At 34.8% G+C, this 13365-nt stretch overlaps 1 protein-coding gene across 1 annotated transcript in view; it reads left to right on the top strand.

The window, feature by feature from the left end:
* LRRIQ1 (leucine-rich repeats and IQ motif containing 1) overlaps nt 1–13365 on the top strand; it is a 106937-nt gene that overhangs the window by 5261 nt on the left and 88311 nt on the right. Inside the window, 5 exon segments of the mRNA XM_010007995.1 lie at nt 3–928; nt 2293–2445; nt 4607–4757; nt 9991–10184; nt 10963–11090. Of these exon segments, the coding sequence (XP_010006297.1) occupies nt 3–928; nt 2293–2445; nt 4607–4757; nt 9991–10184; nt 10963–11090 (1552 nt within the window).

A 13365-nucleotide genomic window follows, 5' to 3' on the forward strand; every position in this document is an offset into this window, starting at 1 on the left:
GAAAATGGAAGAAATTAGGGAAAGGAACAAAGAGGAAAAAAAGAAACAAGAAGAACTTGAAAGACATGAATATTTGGAGCAGATGAGGAGACATGAAGAATATGAGAAAAAGAAAGTAAACCTAGGACTTGAGAGAGAAAAAGAGCTGCAAATAAGAAGAGAACAGAGAAAACTAAAAAAAAGAGCAGAAGTGATGAATGAAAATGGAGAAAACAAAGAAGGAAACATAAAAAAGGATAAGGAGACAGAAAATACAAAAGGATTAAGTGAACAGAAGGAGCTAAATAAGCAAGCAGAGAAACCAAAAGAGACTGAAGTGATGGATGTAACAAGTAATTGCATGATTCCAGCAGAAATAAATTTCACATCAACACCAAATATGTTAGGCACTGAGAGGGAACACTTTTCTCAAGAGAACATACACATGAATTCAGTAACACATGTAGAAGAAAGTTACCCACAAACTAGAAATCTTAATAAATCTCCAAACAGTTATTCTTCAAAGGATGAGTATATTAATTTTGGAACTAGTGAAATGATAGAAAATAAGACAAGATATATATTTAGCAGTCCACCAAATTTTCAGCCAAATGCTAGTAATAGAGAAGTCAAAGATGAATTTTCTCAGCCTGAAACAATGCAGAACTCTGTGTTTCTAATGGAGGATGTTAATGATGGAGTCCAAGAGACATGGGGCAGAATTCAAGATGTAGCTGACTGTTCCAATAGACTAATTCTTCCTGATGATATTGAAAAGAAGAGAATAAAATGGATGAACACCTGTAAATCTTGGTCTAAAATATATGAAGAAAACCAAAGAAAGCAAGCAACTATAAAAAAACGATCAAGGAAAAGTTTTGCTAGCAAGATGCCTCCATTAAGTGCACAAAAGATAATTAATAGTGGCCCTTGGGGTACTCTGCAGCAGGTAACCCTATACAGAAGATTTAGAATTAAATGGGAAGCCATACCTTCCCTTTTCCTTTTCCTTTTTCTTTTCCTTTCCTTTTCCCTTTTCCTTTCCCTTTCCCTTTCCCTTTCTCTTTTTTTCCCTTTTTCCTTTTTCATTTTTTTCCTTTTTCCTTTTTTTTTCCCTTTTTCCTTTTTTCCCTTTTCCTTGGTATGTCAGCAGAATGTTGTTTTGGAAGAGGAGATTATCATTGAAGAGAATATAGATCTTAGTGAAAGTTCCTCTGCTCAAGTGCAGAATAAGGGCAACGAGGATGACTTTTGAATTCCTGTGAGCATTGTGGAGCAGACTGGTGTGGTGTCTTCAAATCACAGAATCATCCTGGTTGGAAAGGACCTTGAAGATCATCTTGTCCAGGCATAACCTGAATCCACCAACCATAACCTAATCTACGCAATCAGTGCTTAAATCATGTCCCTGAGCTCTACATCTGTACTTCTTTTAAACACTTACAGGGATGGTGACTCCACCACCTCCCTGGGTAGCCTGTTCTAGTGTCCAACGACTCTTTCAATAATGAAATTCTTTCTAATATCCAGTCTAAACCTCTCCTGGTGCAGCTTCAGGCCATTTCCTCTCATCCTGTCATTATTCACTTGAGAGAAGAGGCCAACTAGTATCTTAAGCCTGTAAAAGGCAGGAGCTCTTAGCTCCTATTTTCTGCTAAATTGACATGGGTTTGCATTTGTATGAGGGCCTGCATTTCAGTTCCTGCTCATCTAGGCCGTTCAGAGTTTTGAGGAGACTAGTCTTGCCCAGAAGCAAGGCATTGCTGATCATCAGCTTGTCGATAGTGTTTTGTCATAAGGAATATCTCTTGGTTCCTCGCACTTACTTTTCTACTTTTCTTACTACCTTATCACTGTATGCTTGCTCTGTGCTTTGGTCTTGGTATCCAGTCTGAGATAACATACTGGGCTACGTACACTTCTAGTCTGAAATTTTGTTCTGTTTTTTCATGATCTCTCACTTATTAATTATCACACAGTGATGGGAAACAATTCACACTATTAGTTGCTTTGCTTAGTGTTAATCTTCCATCCATTCAAATGCAATGTCATTAGCAAAATGTCGGGTTTATTTATTTTAAGGTGGATGTTAAAATCAGACATTTTTTTCATAGTAACTCATCCCACTATGCAGACTGAGCCCATCATTGCCATCCTTTTCTATAGTAAAGGATTAACATTAGTGCTTGCATTGTCTAAAGTGTTAATAGAATGTAGTTTTGGTCTCTCTTTCTTTTTATAGAAAATAACCTTAATGTGACATGCTACATGTTCAATATACAATTAATTTTGTTTATCAATAAATGCATGTAGGTCACAACACTTACACTTGAAGATTTGCCAGCTTGTAGCCTCTCAACGTTATCCAAGTGTTTGAATCTTCAAGTTTTGACTCTGAGACGCTGTGGACTAGTTGCGCTGGAAGGACTAAGTGGCTGCAAAGACCTAAAGTACATAAATGTAGAGGTACCAAGCAAATTTTAGTCTTTATTATATCCCAGGGAGAACTGCCATTTATGCTGCTTAGGTGATTCTGCAGTTGTATCCAACTGAACATGTCACTTCTAATGCTTTAAGAGCGTAAGAGTATCAACAAATACTCCCAAGTGTGAAAAGGTTATGCCAGCAGACTTGCATTGCACTAAAGCAATTTGCATTGTACTGAAACAACCTCCTGAAAATGGATCAAGATGTACTAAGAAAACAGACTGATAGTGTAAGTCTAGGATAAGCATTAATATGGCACAGTGATAGGCCTTTGTTACTTCAGTCTCTGTTTCATGAGTGGGCAGATGGCGTTCACCATAGCATGTGCTCAGCTGAAGCAGGAGTAGGTAGAAGGAAGAGTCCTTTGCAATAAACACCTTGAATATTAGTTAAAATTACTCATATATATGCTCAAGGAACAGTACAGTGAGTTACTAGAGGCATAACATCTAGTTACTTCCTCCTGCACAGTGTGTTACCTGGCCTTGTGATTTAATAACATTTTGCTCTGTGATGCATCTTAGTTCAAGAACTTGACAATTTGCATGAAACAACTCTATTCACATTTTTTTCATTTTGTGTTTTAATACCAATTCACAAGAAACTTAGTGTGTCCTCATTATTTGAAGAAATCTTGAATGTTTCTGCTTGCCAAATAACTGGTGAGAGCTGATGATTATAGTTAAAGGAGTATTGTCTGTCCAGTAATTAGAGCTTTGCAGTAGGGCAGGTTGGAATACATGTGTCCTTTTCTCAGTTTTCTTGTATAATGAGAATGTAATTTCTGGGATTTGATAATTTTGGGAACATCAAAATACAAGAGAATGTATTAGTATGAGGGTGTTAATGTATATCTAAGATGCCAGTTTTATGAAAATGTGTATTTATATGTGAATTTTTTTAGATCAAATATTGTCTTTTACAGAACAGTTCCAGTTTTATGCTTTGTTTTATTTTAAAATTAAATAGTACACAAGATTACCTCACTGGATATGTCAGGATAATTTAGTTAAGGAAAAGACTCTTAGATACTTCTTACTTAGATACTTCTAAGTATGTTGCCTTAATAATTTAATAATTATATTGTTAATTATAATACTTTAGCTGTATAACTATGTTTGTGTACATGTGTAACTGCCAACTAGTATGGCAGTTGTCTTCCATTGAACCTCCATGAAGAAACAGCCTCTTTTGTGACAGCTGCAACAGTTCCTTGAGTATTTCTCACATAGCTAAATCAACTATCTCTGTTTCCCTTGGACATTCATTCCTACTTGAAATTGCCTTTCATTTCCATTGATATAAAGGTAATATTTAAGCCATATCAATTCTCTACTTTAACTTACTGGTGCAACTGAAGGGGTTGCCCTAAGGGCAGGAATTCTTGTATGGCTTCCAAAGAAAACCTATATGCATCTCTGCCGGCACCTGAAGGTATTACCTGAATCTAGTCATCATGTTAATTGTGGAACAGGAATTAGGCTCTTTGGGTTAATTGGTTTGTTACAACAGCAGGGAATTTTAGTTTTGTTTGTCTGAGCACCTGCTGATGAAAAATAGAAGAAAACAGCAAGGGCAGCAAATAGTGAAATTAAAATCTGAGGAAGCTTTATTAAAATTAACTCAAGAGAGGGATATTAAAAGAGCAGGCTATCTTGGGGGAAGAACATGAGCTGAGAACAGCATTTATGTTTCTGACAAAAATACATATAAATGCAGATTTTCACTAGTAAATAGGATTCGAGCAAAGTCCTGGCTGTCTTCATTAGTACTTAGTAAATATGATGGTTTCTATGGCGTTTTTAAATCAATTTCCCAGGATTTGGGAAGCTAGGAAAGCATAAACAAAAAAGCCACTCAGTGTTTAACTTTTCCCTTGACTTTTTATTTTAAATTCTGGGCATTTTCTAAGCCAGAATGAAGTTTAAGATCCAGTTTTTTACTATCCCAGAAGGACACAAAAGACAATTTCTATGACTCATCAATTGGTTTTCCTAATGGAAAAAATGAGATGCCTTTAGTTCAAGTTAGAAGTTTTGGATAAAAATAATAAATAATTAAATCTACCATGTTTTTACACTTAATTCTGCTGTTTCTCTTCAGATGTTATCTAATATTCTCATTTTTTTTTTTATCGCAGGAAAACAACATTCAAATAATTGACTGTGAAAATCTAGAAAATCTCTGTATTCTGATTCTGAATAAGAATAATCTTTCATCATTTTGTGGCTTAGATGGCTGCATAAATCTCCAAAGCCTTGAACTTTCCTACAACAGAATAACTCGAATTGGTAAGAAAATTAATTCAAAACTATGCCAATTTGCATAAGAATATTTGTGATGTTTATATTCATAGAATCATAGAATGGTTTAGGTTGGAAGGGACCTCACAGATCATCTAGTTCCAACCCCCTCTGCATAGGCACTAGACCACATTGCTCAAAGCACCGTTCAATCTGGCATTGAACACCTCCAGTGAAAGAGCATCCACAACCTCCCTGGGCAACCTGTTCCAGTGCGTCACCACTCTCACAGTAAAGAATTTCTTCTTAATGTCTAACTTAAATCTACCCTCTTTCGGTTTAAAACCATTACCCCTTGTCCTAACACTACCCTCTCTGATGAAAAGCCCCTCCCCAGCTTTCCTGTAGCCCCTTCAGGTACTGGAAGGCTGCTATAAGGTCTCCTTGGAGCCTTCTCTTCTCCAGGGTGAGCAGACAAAACAGTCTTGGAGCAAGCAGACCTGCATTTTAAAGCATACTCAATTTCACATTTATCTGTAGTACAGCTTAGCTACTGCCATGTAACTAATGTTAGCTGAAGAGAACTGAATACCTTTCTAATATTATGTGCACTACTGCAGTTTGAATATGTGAGTAGCCCAAGTTCAGTTTATCTACAAAAACAATTAATATAAAGCCTAGCCTTGCAACTACAGAGAATTCCATTGTATTCCTGAATGACGAAGTAAGTAATTAAATACAAATCATAGTATCTGTCTGAGTCTGTGAATCATGCTAACACTGGACCACAGCCTCTCTTTCTACTAAAATGCTGCCTATTCTGGCTCCAAACTGTTGTTCTTTATTTCCCTCCCACTCTGGCTATTCATTGCTGCTCTTTGCTCCAAAGCTGGAAAAAAGAATGAATTTAAGGTAAAGTCATGGAAATTATTTAGATACAGCTGGTGTGCCAATCCCTATTATATTTACAAAGGCAGTTTCTTATATTTGTTAGATTCAACAGTTGGCAGATGTACTGTTAGCAGGTAGCCAACTAGTTGGAATTTAAATGCACCCTAGACTACTGAACAGATGCATCAGTACTTTAAATCTTTCTGCCAGGAGATAGATGTTTTCTGTTGGCCAGCCAGGAATTTTTCATGTAGTGAACAACTGAACTGCCTCTCTGCCTGTAATGCCACCCAGACAATAAAGTGCCTAAGGGCTAGATACTGTGTCTCAGCTTCTGGCAAGCCAAAAATTGTGCATAGTGAGCCTTGAGCAGTGTAGATTTGGTATAGATGTAAATCAGGATCCAGAAGCTTTTCAACTGAGAAAAGGTCAGGAAAGTGAAAATACCCAAGAGCTTTGCTGTATGTAAGTGGAGAAGCCATTTTTTTGTTCTTAGAATGATGTACCAAGAGAAAACAATTAGCGGTCCCTCAAAACTAACATTAACGGTTGAGAACAGGTAAATAGGAGTAAATTGTCAGATCATTACTTGAAAGGCTTGAAAGGCTTCTCAAGGCTTGAAAGTAGTAAATTTCCTTCAAGAAGGCAGCACAGCTGACAGAACAAAATTTAACAGCCTGTCTGACCTCCAGGGACTTGGGTTTTGGTGTATGACATAATCAGAAATTTCTCTGTTGAAATAAAATCTTCTAATGAAGAAAATAATTGCATGTATTGAAGTAATTAATTTTGTATAAATTGAAACATGAAACCTGAAAAGTCGACTGTCTAGTTGTATTGTTTGTGCTAAATCTAAATATGTTACTTGGAAAGACTGCAGAGCCAGGAATAAAGAGGAGATAGGGAGATTTTTATTTTATTTATATTGATTAAAACTTTCAATTTTCTTTAAAATATGTGGACATACTTTATTTTCCTGCTGGACAGTAAAAAAATAATATAAAATCATTATTAAACTGATAGATGAAACAAATTCACGTGAGATGTTTATATAAATAAAAATAAATTAATTAATTAAAATGAACAGACTGAAACAGTATGAACATGGATAGTGAAATTCTATTATAAATATGAAGGGCAGAGCAAACAGGAAATGGGAAAGCTTTAAAAAAATAAATCAATAGATTTAGAAAGTTTAATGTTGATATTTTTAATATTTTTTGCTAACATGTATGAATTAGAAAGGTTAGTAATTGTGACCATAGTTTATATTACCTGAGAACAAAGGTACCGGAGTATCAATGTTTACTGGAAAAGAATATCAGTACCCTAATGAGAAATAATAATATAAGCTGGTTAAAGATGCTTTCTCTATATTCTTGTGTCCCATAATGCTGGATAAGATGCTCATTCACATTTATCTCATTTGATAAAAATACAAATTTATGGTAAGAATGACGTAGTATCAGAGGATGATATTTACGAATGTGACATCTGTATGGAATATTGTATCTGTACAGGCCAAGTGGATTAAAATCTTCTATTTTCTGTTTTGTGCAGTGTGCTACTAAGTTTACTAAGTCTCTAATAAATTGGAGTGGGTAAATAAATGTTCACGAAAATCAGCTTGGAATTTGTCTTTCTCCTCTCCAAAATAACTTTGAGGAAGTCTGTTTAAAACAGATGCATAACACACAATTTGTTTCGTTAAATAACATATTGGTTGTAAGTAGTCACATAAAATACACAAAAATGGATTTATGGGTTTTAAGAAGTTCTTGTATCCCTCCCATCTGTAAATCTCTCAGGATGCCCATTAGCAATTTTGGAAGCTGCAGTACTGTGGAATATTCTCTCTTTATTCAGTTTTAACAAAGTCTATGGGCTTTTTCCTAAGAAGTAAGGCTTATTTATGTTTGTAATACTTCTGGTTTGGTAACTTATTGTCAGAAACTTCAAGCATACTGTGATTTCTTTTTTTTTTTTTCCCCTCTCATTGAAATATAACATCGTTCAGTGTATATGTTTGTATTTGGAAGATGAATGCTTTACTTCAGTTTTTTCTAACACAAGAAGTAGCATTTGTACTTGAGTCACAAGCTTTTATAGGGGGTCTGTATTGCCATAGTGTGTTGGCTAAAATCTCGACAGTTCTAAGAGTGGCAATGCATAACTGTGGATGATTTTTTGAACCTACTCTTTTTAAGAAAGCACATAGAGGTGCTTTTTTTTTTTTTTTTATAAGACATCTTTCAGATTTTGGGTTTTTTTTTCTATGTGTTTTTTCATCTTCATGTTCATTGTCAGCTTTCATTCTTCTCTAATCGTTCATCTTTGTCACACAGGAAAGTTACTTCAGAACTGCATTGATAGCAAAGATAGAGTCACTAGCTAACAGACTCTGGCTGCACTTTCCAAATTATTAAGAACTACTTATACAAATCTTGCTGAAACCATGTGTTTTTCAGTAGGATGCATCTTCCCATATACAGTATTAGCTGTTGTTGGTCACCTATGATATGTAAAACTGACAATGTCTTCAGGAAAAGGGCAGAAGACTTTCATGCTTATTTTTAATTCTACATGTGTGCAGAAGAAACATTAAAACAATATCTGTTGGTACTACATTATTCTATCTTGTGTGTATTATGTTTCAGTGCATTTGGTAGTTCCAGAATAGATTGTCATTCCATTGTATGTAGCCTTAGCATGTCTGTTCCGAATGACATTCAGTCTAATTAAGCAAGACAGATGAGGAGGTGATGTAAAAAAGATGCTTTATGCAAAATGCAGAATAGGGTATTTCCAGATACTGAATTAAATCTTTGCCTCTTCTTACTGTGTGTGCAGTTTCTCCTCTGCTCTGTGCCAGACTAATTCAGTGCTTTTAAAGTTTCCAGTACTACTATGCTGATAACTTAAAAGGGGAGATTGAAGGATTGTTCTTGAGAGGAAGTCTTGGAAGGTGTTAATTTTGACGCTGTCTGAAACAAAATTGTTTTGAGACCACTAGGTGGTGCTGGTTCCTTTTTTATTTTTCTCCAAGCAGAAAAGAAAATAACAGACGAGTATCTTGCAGTCAGGATATTGTGTCATGGACATATTTGAAATTCTTTCAGAATAATTAAAGATTTGTATAGCTGCCTAAAGTACAGTTTTTAAAGTTACAGTATGGGACATTTGGTTCAGATTTAGGATGCTATCTCTTAAATATCAGGTGATTGTGTTATTTCCACTAGGTGCTTACTATGATTTGAAGGCCTATATTTGATTGGGGTTTTAAAAAATGTGCTGCTAGTTTGGCCATTTAATTTTTCACTTCTATTTCATTCATTTTCTTTTTTACTTCCGCTTCTATACTGTCTATCTATGGTGCAGTGGTTTCATAATCCAGTTTATTCTCAAAGGACTATCACAAAGACATTCATACATGTATAGCTCCTCCAAATTCCTTTTCGGAACTTGAGAAGTCTGAGGTGTGGTAAAGATGAGACGAAGTATTACCTTAAATAATCATGTCAAGAATGCATGAAAGAAAAGTAAATTCAGAAATTTCTTATTTTACATATGTTTAGTTAAGGGTGTTCTTTCAAAGGAGTTTTACTACAGAGATGCAGAAAAACTGCTTGGGCCTGTAGCATCAGTGTCACTGCAGAATATCTAGCATGTTTAAAACTGCGGAAGAACAGGGTGATCTGTGAAACAAACAGGCAGTGACAGTAACCTTTTCCTTTGCATCTTTTTGGGAAACATATCACACATATTTTTTCTCTCTACACTAGCTAGCAGGAGTAAGTTTGTTGAGAATGTAATGGCTGTAGAAGTACAGCTTTATACTTAAAGCCTCTACAGTTTCTTGACAAATATCTTCATTTAAAATATTATGTAACATAATTCCTTAAACAAGATGCACTTACGTAATAGATTGGTCCTGGCCTAAGTTTTAACAGAATTTGGTTTTGCCTTGCTAATATATAAAGTCTTTTTAAAAATAAATAATTAAAATTAACTCTTAAACATAGGTACTTTTTCAGTTCTGATGAGTGATTTTAAGAGGGCTGTTAGCATTTCACAGAGTTCATAGGTTTTAAGTAGCATTTATAAAGTGCACAGTAAGTATAGTTCATCACAAAAATAATGTTTTGTACTAACAGAAGTGCTAATGGAGTTATGAACTGTGACTGCTTGGTTAACAGGATCAGAAATTTGTGAACTGTGTGCTTTGGATATTTGATAGAGTCAAAATAGAGTAATTATTTTTAAACATTATGCATGACTAAAATTAATTGTTAATATAATATATTGAAAGTTCAGAGTTTTCTTAGTACTTGAAAACCAACAGGCTTTTATTTCATTATGGCTTAATTCAACTGCAATCTTAAATTTTTAGGTGGTCTTGAGTCACTGAAAAATCTTCAGCAATTAATTGTGGACCATAATTTGTTAATCAGCACAAAAGGCCTTCGTGAGGTGCCTACTCTCATTCACCTAGACTGCTCTTTTAATCATCTCACAGAAGTTGAAGGCATTGAGAATTGTGGTTTACTTCAAATTCTGAAGTTGCAAGGAAATAACCTCCAGGAGGTAAAAGCTTTGAATTCAGTGGCTGTTGTGCATACATCTTTGTTAACAGTCATATTTTTCAGAATGCTGATCACGTGCTCTTGATTTGTTGTGGGTTGTTTCGTGCTCCTAGGTAGACTTTTTTTGTTTCTCTATTAGGGGGGGATTTTTCAAATACACAAATGGCTAGCAGTTAAGTCGTTTCTTCCTCCCAAGTGCTTGAAAAATTGCCCCTTCAGTACTTGCATTTCCCTCTTCTGTTTATAGCATCTAGTCTTCAGTTTGTACTATATGATTCTGATTCTTTGTTTAAAACAAAATATTATTATCATTATGTCTAAGTAATAGTTCAGGCTGATATGATGTAGGGTGATCCTCCAAAAATTGATGTTTTTACTGCAGCATTTGAAATAGGGAAGTAGTTTGCTAACTGTACACTTGGTCATATTTGCTGACAAGTATTCTCTTACGAATCTGAGAGAGGAAAACCATTGCCAATAAGCAGAAAATAACTGCATGAATAAAATAGCAAGATTGTGGCTCTCTGGCTCTTGATCTTTTTTGTTACTTATGCTGACTATTCAGACTAGGTAGAACACGTTAAAAAACACTTTCCACCTGATACGTAGAAATGTTGTATGACAACTAACACATACCTAATAAGGAAATGATACATATATCCAGAATGTGGGGGTTTTACTTGTATTTAGCAATGATTTATGAAAAACATCTGGTAAGCATTCCATTGTTGTTTCTCTATTTTATATTCATTTTAAATAACCATCTCTTTTCTATTTAGCTTCCACGACTGGAAAATCATGTTCTCCTAAGAGAACTATATTTGGATGACAATAGCATTTCTGCTATGAGAGTGCTTTCTTTGTATTGGTTGCCTCTATTGCAGATTCTTTTGCTGTCTCAAAATAGGTAAGAGACATTCCTCCACTTTCAAAACGGGTATAGAAGAATTTATTAACAGAACACTTTTGTGAAAAGTATAATTCTCAGTATGGTTGAAATATCACTATCTTTCCCAGATAGTCTTTGAAAATATGTGGTTGACAAGTAATGATATTGGCTATCTTTAGCTAAGAAAATCTGAAACAGCATTAATTATGAAAAGTATTTTTTTCTATTAGATGCTTTATGAAAATATATTTTTTTGCATTGTGGCATTATTAAAACCACAATGTTTCTTTTTTTTCCTTTCTTTAGCAATTGTTTCTAGAGTATGTCTGTCAAACTTCATATTTCACAGCTAGCTTATTATTCAAAACAGACTTTGAAGGCTATGTTAAGTGCAACTACTAGAGTTAAAAAGGACAAATGAGAATGTTGGTTTTTATTTTACATACATATGTTCATACCCTCCAAAACAAGCATATTTGCTTTAATTTTTCACTCTTATGGTTCAGTTTGAAAAGTATAAAATATTTAAAAAAAAAAAAAGAGTAAGACAACGTAAAACTGGATTATGCACTGAAGAACTCTGTAATTAGATTTCTGTTCATTTTCTAAGTTGCTGGGTGTAGCTGTAGAGTTAGAATGACCAGATATTCAGGAGTCAGTACTTTGATTTCTCCACCCTCTTTTTCTCAATTTAAAGTCTGCTAAAAATAAGGAACAATGATTATAATTAATGTTGTGTTAGGAGTAAAATGGATTTTAAATTAGTATTAATTGAATATTTTTCTTTACTGTGACTGTTTTGCTCTGAACAAGATTGACCTCAGCTAAACAAATAGGATATATGCTGTTACACACAATACATAGAATGTACACTCTGAACTAATCACTTAGCTCTTCTGTTAGTGGAGATGCTTTTAGAGTGTGTTTTGTCTACTATTTTTAGCTATTTGCTTTGAGACTAATCATACCTTACAAGTGCCTGTTCATTGACTGTTAACAAAGTCAAAATGACCAGCTCTCATACAGGTGTCTACTTTTGAACAGATGAATCCCATCTTATGTGACATTTAGTTCAGTAGAATCAACTGAAGCTGTGAGCCTGTGGGAGAAAAGATCTGTAAATCTGAGTCCTGTTATTATGAGAAGTGTCCTTCATGGAAAATCAATATTATTTGAATACATAAAACCTATATTTTTATATAACTTTTCAGATTGTTGTTGTGTCATCTCTAATGAAGTAGTATGCATGTAAATTCTTGGATGTAAATATAAGACCTACCTATATTAACAATCTAATCTTCAAGTTGCTGGGCTTTTGAGTTTGTTGGTTTGGTTTGGGTTTTTTTTATTAATTCTTCTGGAGTTTAAAGAAAGTGCTTTGCTAAGTTTTAGACTCTGAATCACATGTATTGATTTAATTAATATTCTTTGGGTTTTGTGGCTTTTTGGTCATGTTCAGCTTTTTGTGGAACATGCTGTAGTGTAGCTCTGTCTTCTTGTAGTTTCCTCCTTTTTTGGGGTTTTTTTTGTAGCTATGCTGAACGTCAGAACAGGTTTGCCAGACTTTTTGAAGACCTCATGTGCCTACTGGGGAGAGAACAAACTTAGGAGCATGGTCTCTGGCATAGCTCGAATGCAGCCTCTGGATCTAAGCTGTGATGAACTGGCTGCATAGTAGGGACCTTATGTCCCTTGACTATCCCATGATTGTACAGTTTTTCATGGCCATTGGAGTGCATATTCTGGTTTTCATTGGCCAGGCTGAGATGGAGCATTTGGTGCACTGAGTTTTTTTCTGCTGGACTGGGAGAAAGCACATATTTTTGCATCAGCAAACTAGTTGTACTGAAAATAAACACACGACTCCTCAACTCCCCAGACAATTCCCTTCCTTTCCTTGATTTATCTATAGCTTATCTCAAACCTTTGTAACAAACAGGACAAGATAGCCTTAAATGCATATTAAAAGCCTCAGAATTCCTGGCATTTCAGTAGCCTGCTCTGTTACACTCACTTTATGTACACTTATAAGCAGCTCCATATGTGTGTGCTATAGCATAAGTAACTTGATGTTCTGTAGAAACAGTGAAGGTAATGGAGTAAGCTGTTGAAAGAAAAGCTGTTTCTTTACTTTTATCCTACAGCTAGTGCAATTTTGTGATTTTTTTTCAAGTGTGCACTGAGTGCCATTTCCTTTTTACTGATTGCAGGAAGCCCATATAATGGTAATGCGGTGAATCTATATTCTTTCTAAAAAATAGTTACTGTGAAAAAAAATTATTACACTGATTTA

The sequence above is a fragment of the Chaetura pelagica genome, unplaced genomic scaffold, assembly GCF_000747805.2.
Source record: "Chaetura pelagica isolate M959 unplaced genomic scaffold, ChaPel_1.0 scaffold50, whole genome shotgun sequence".
In the NCBI taxonomy this organism is placed as follows: domain Eukaryota; kingdom Metazoa; phylum Chordata; class Aves; order Apodiformes; family Apodidae; genus Chaetura; species Chaetura pelagica.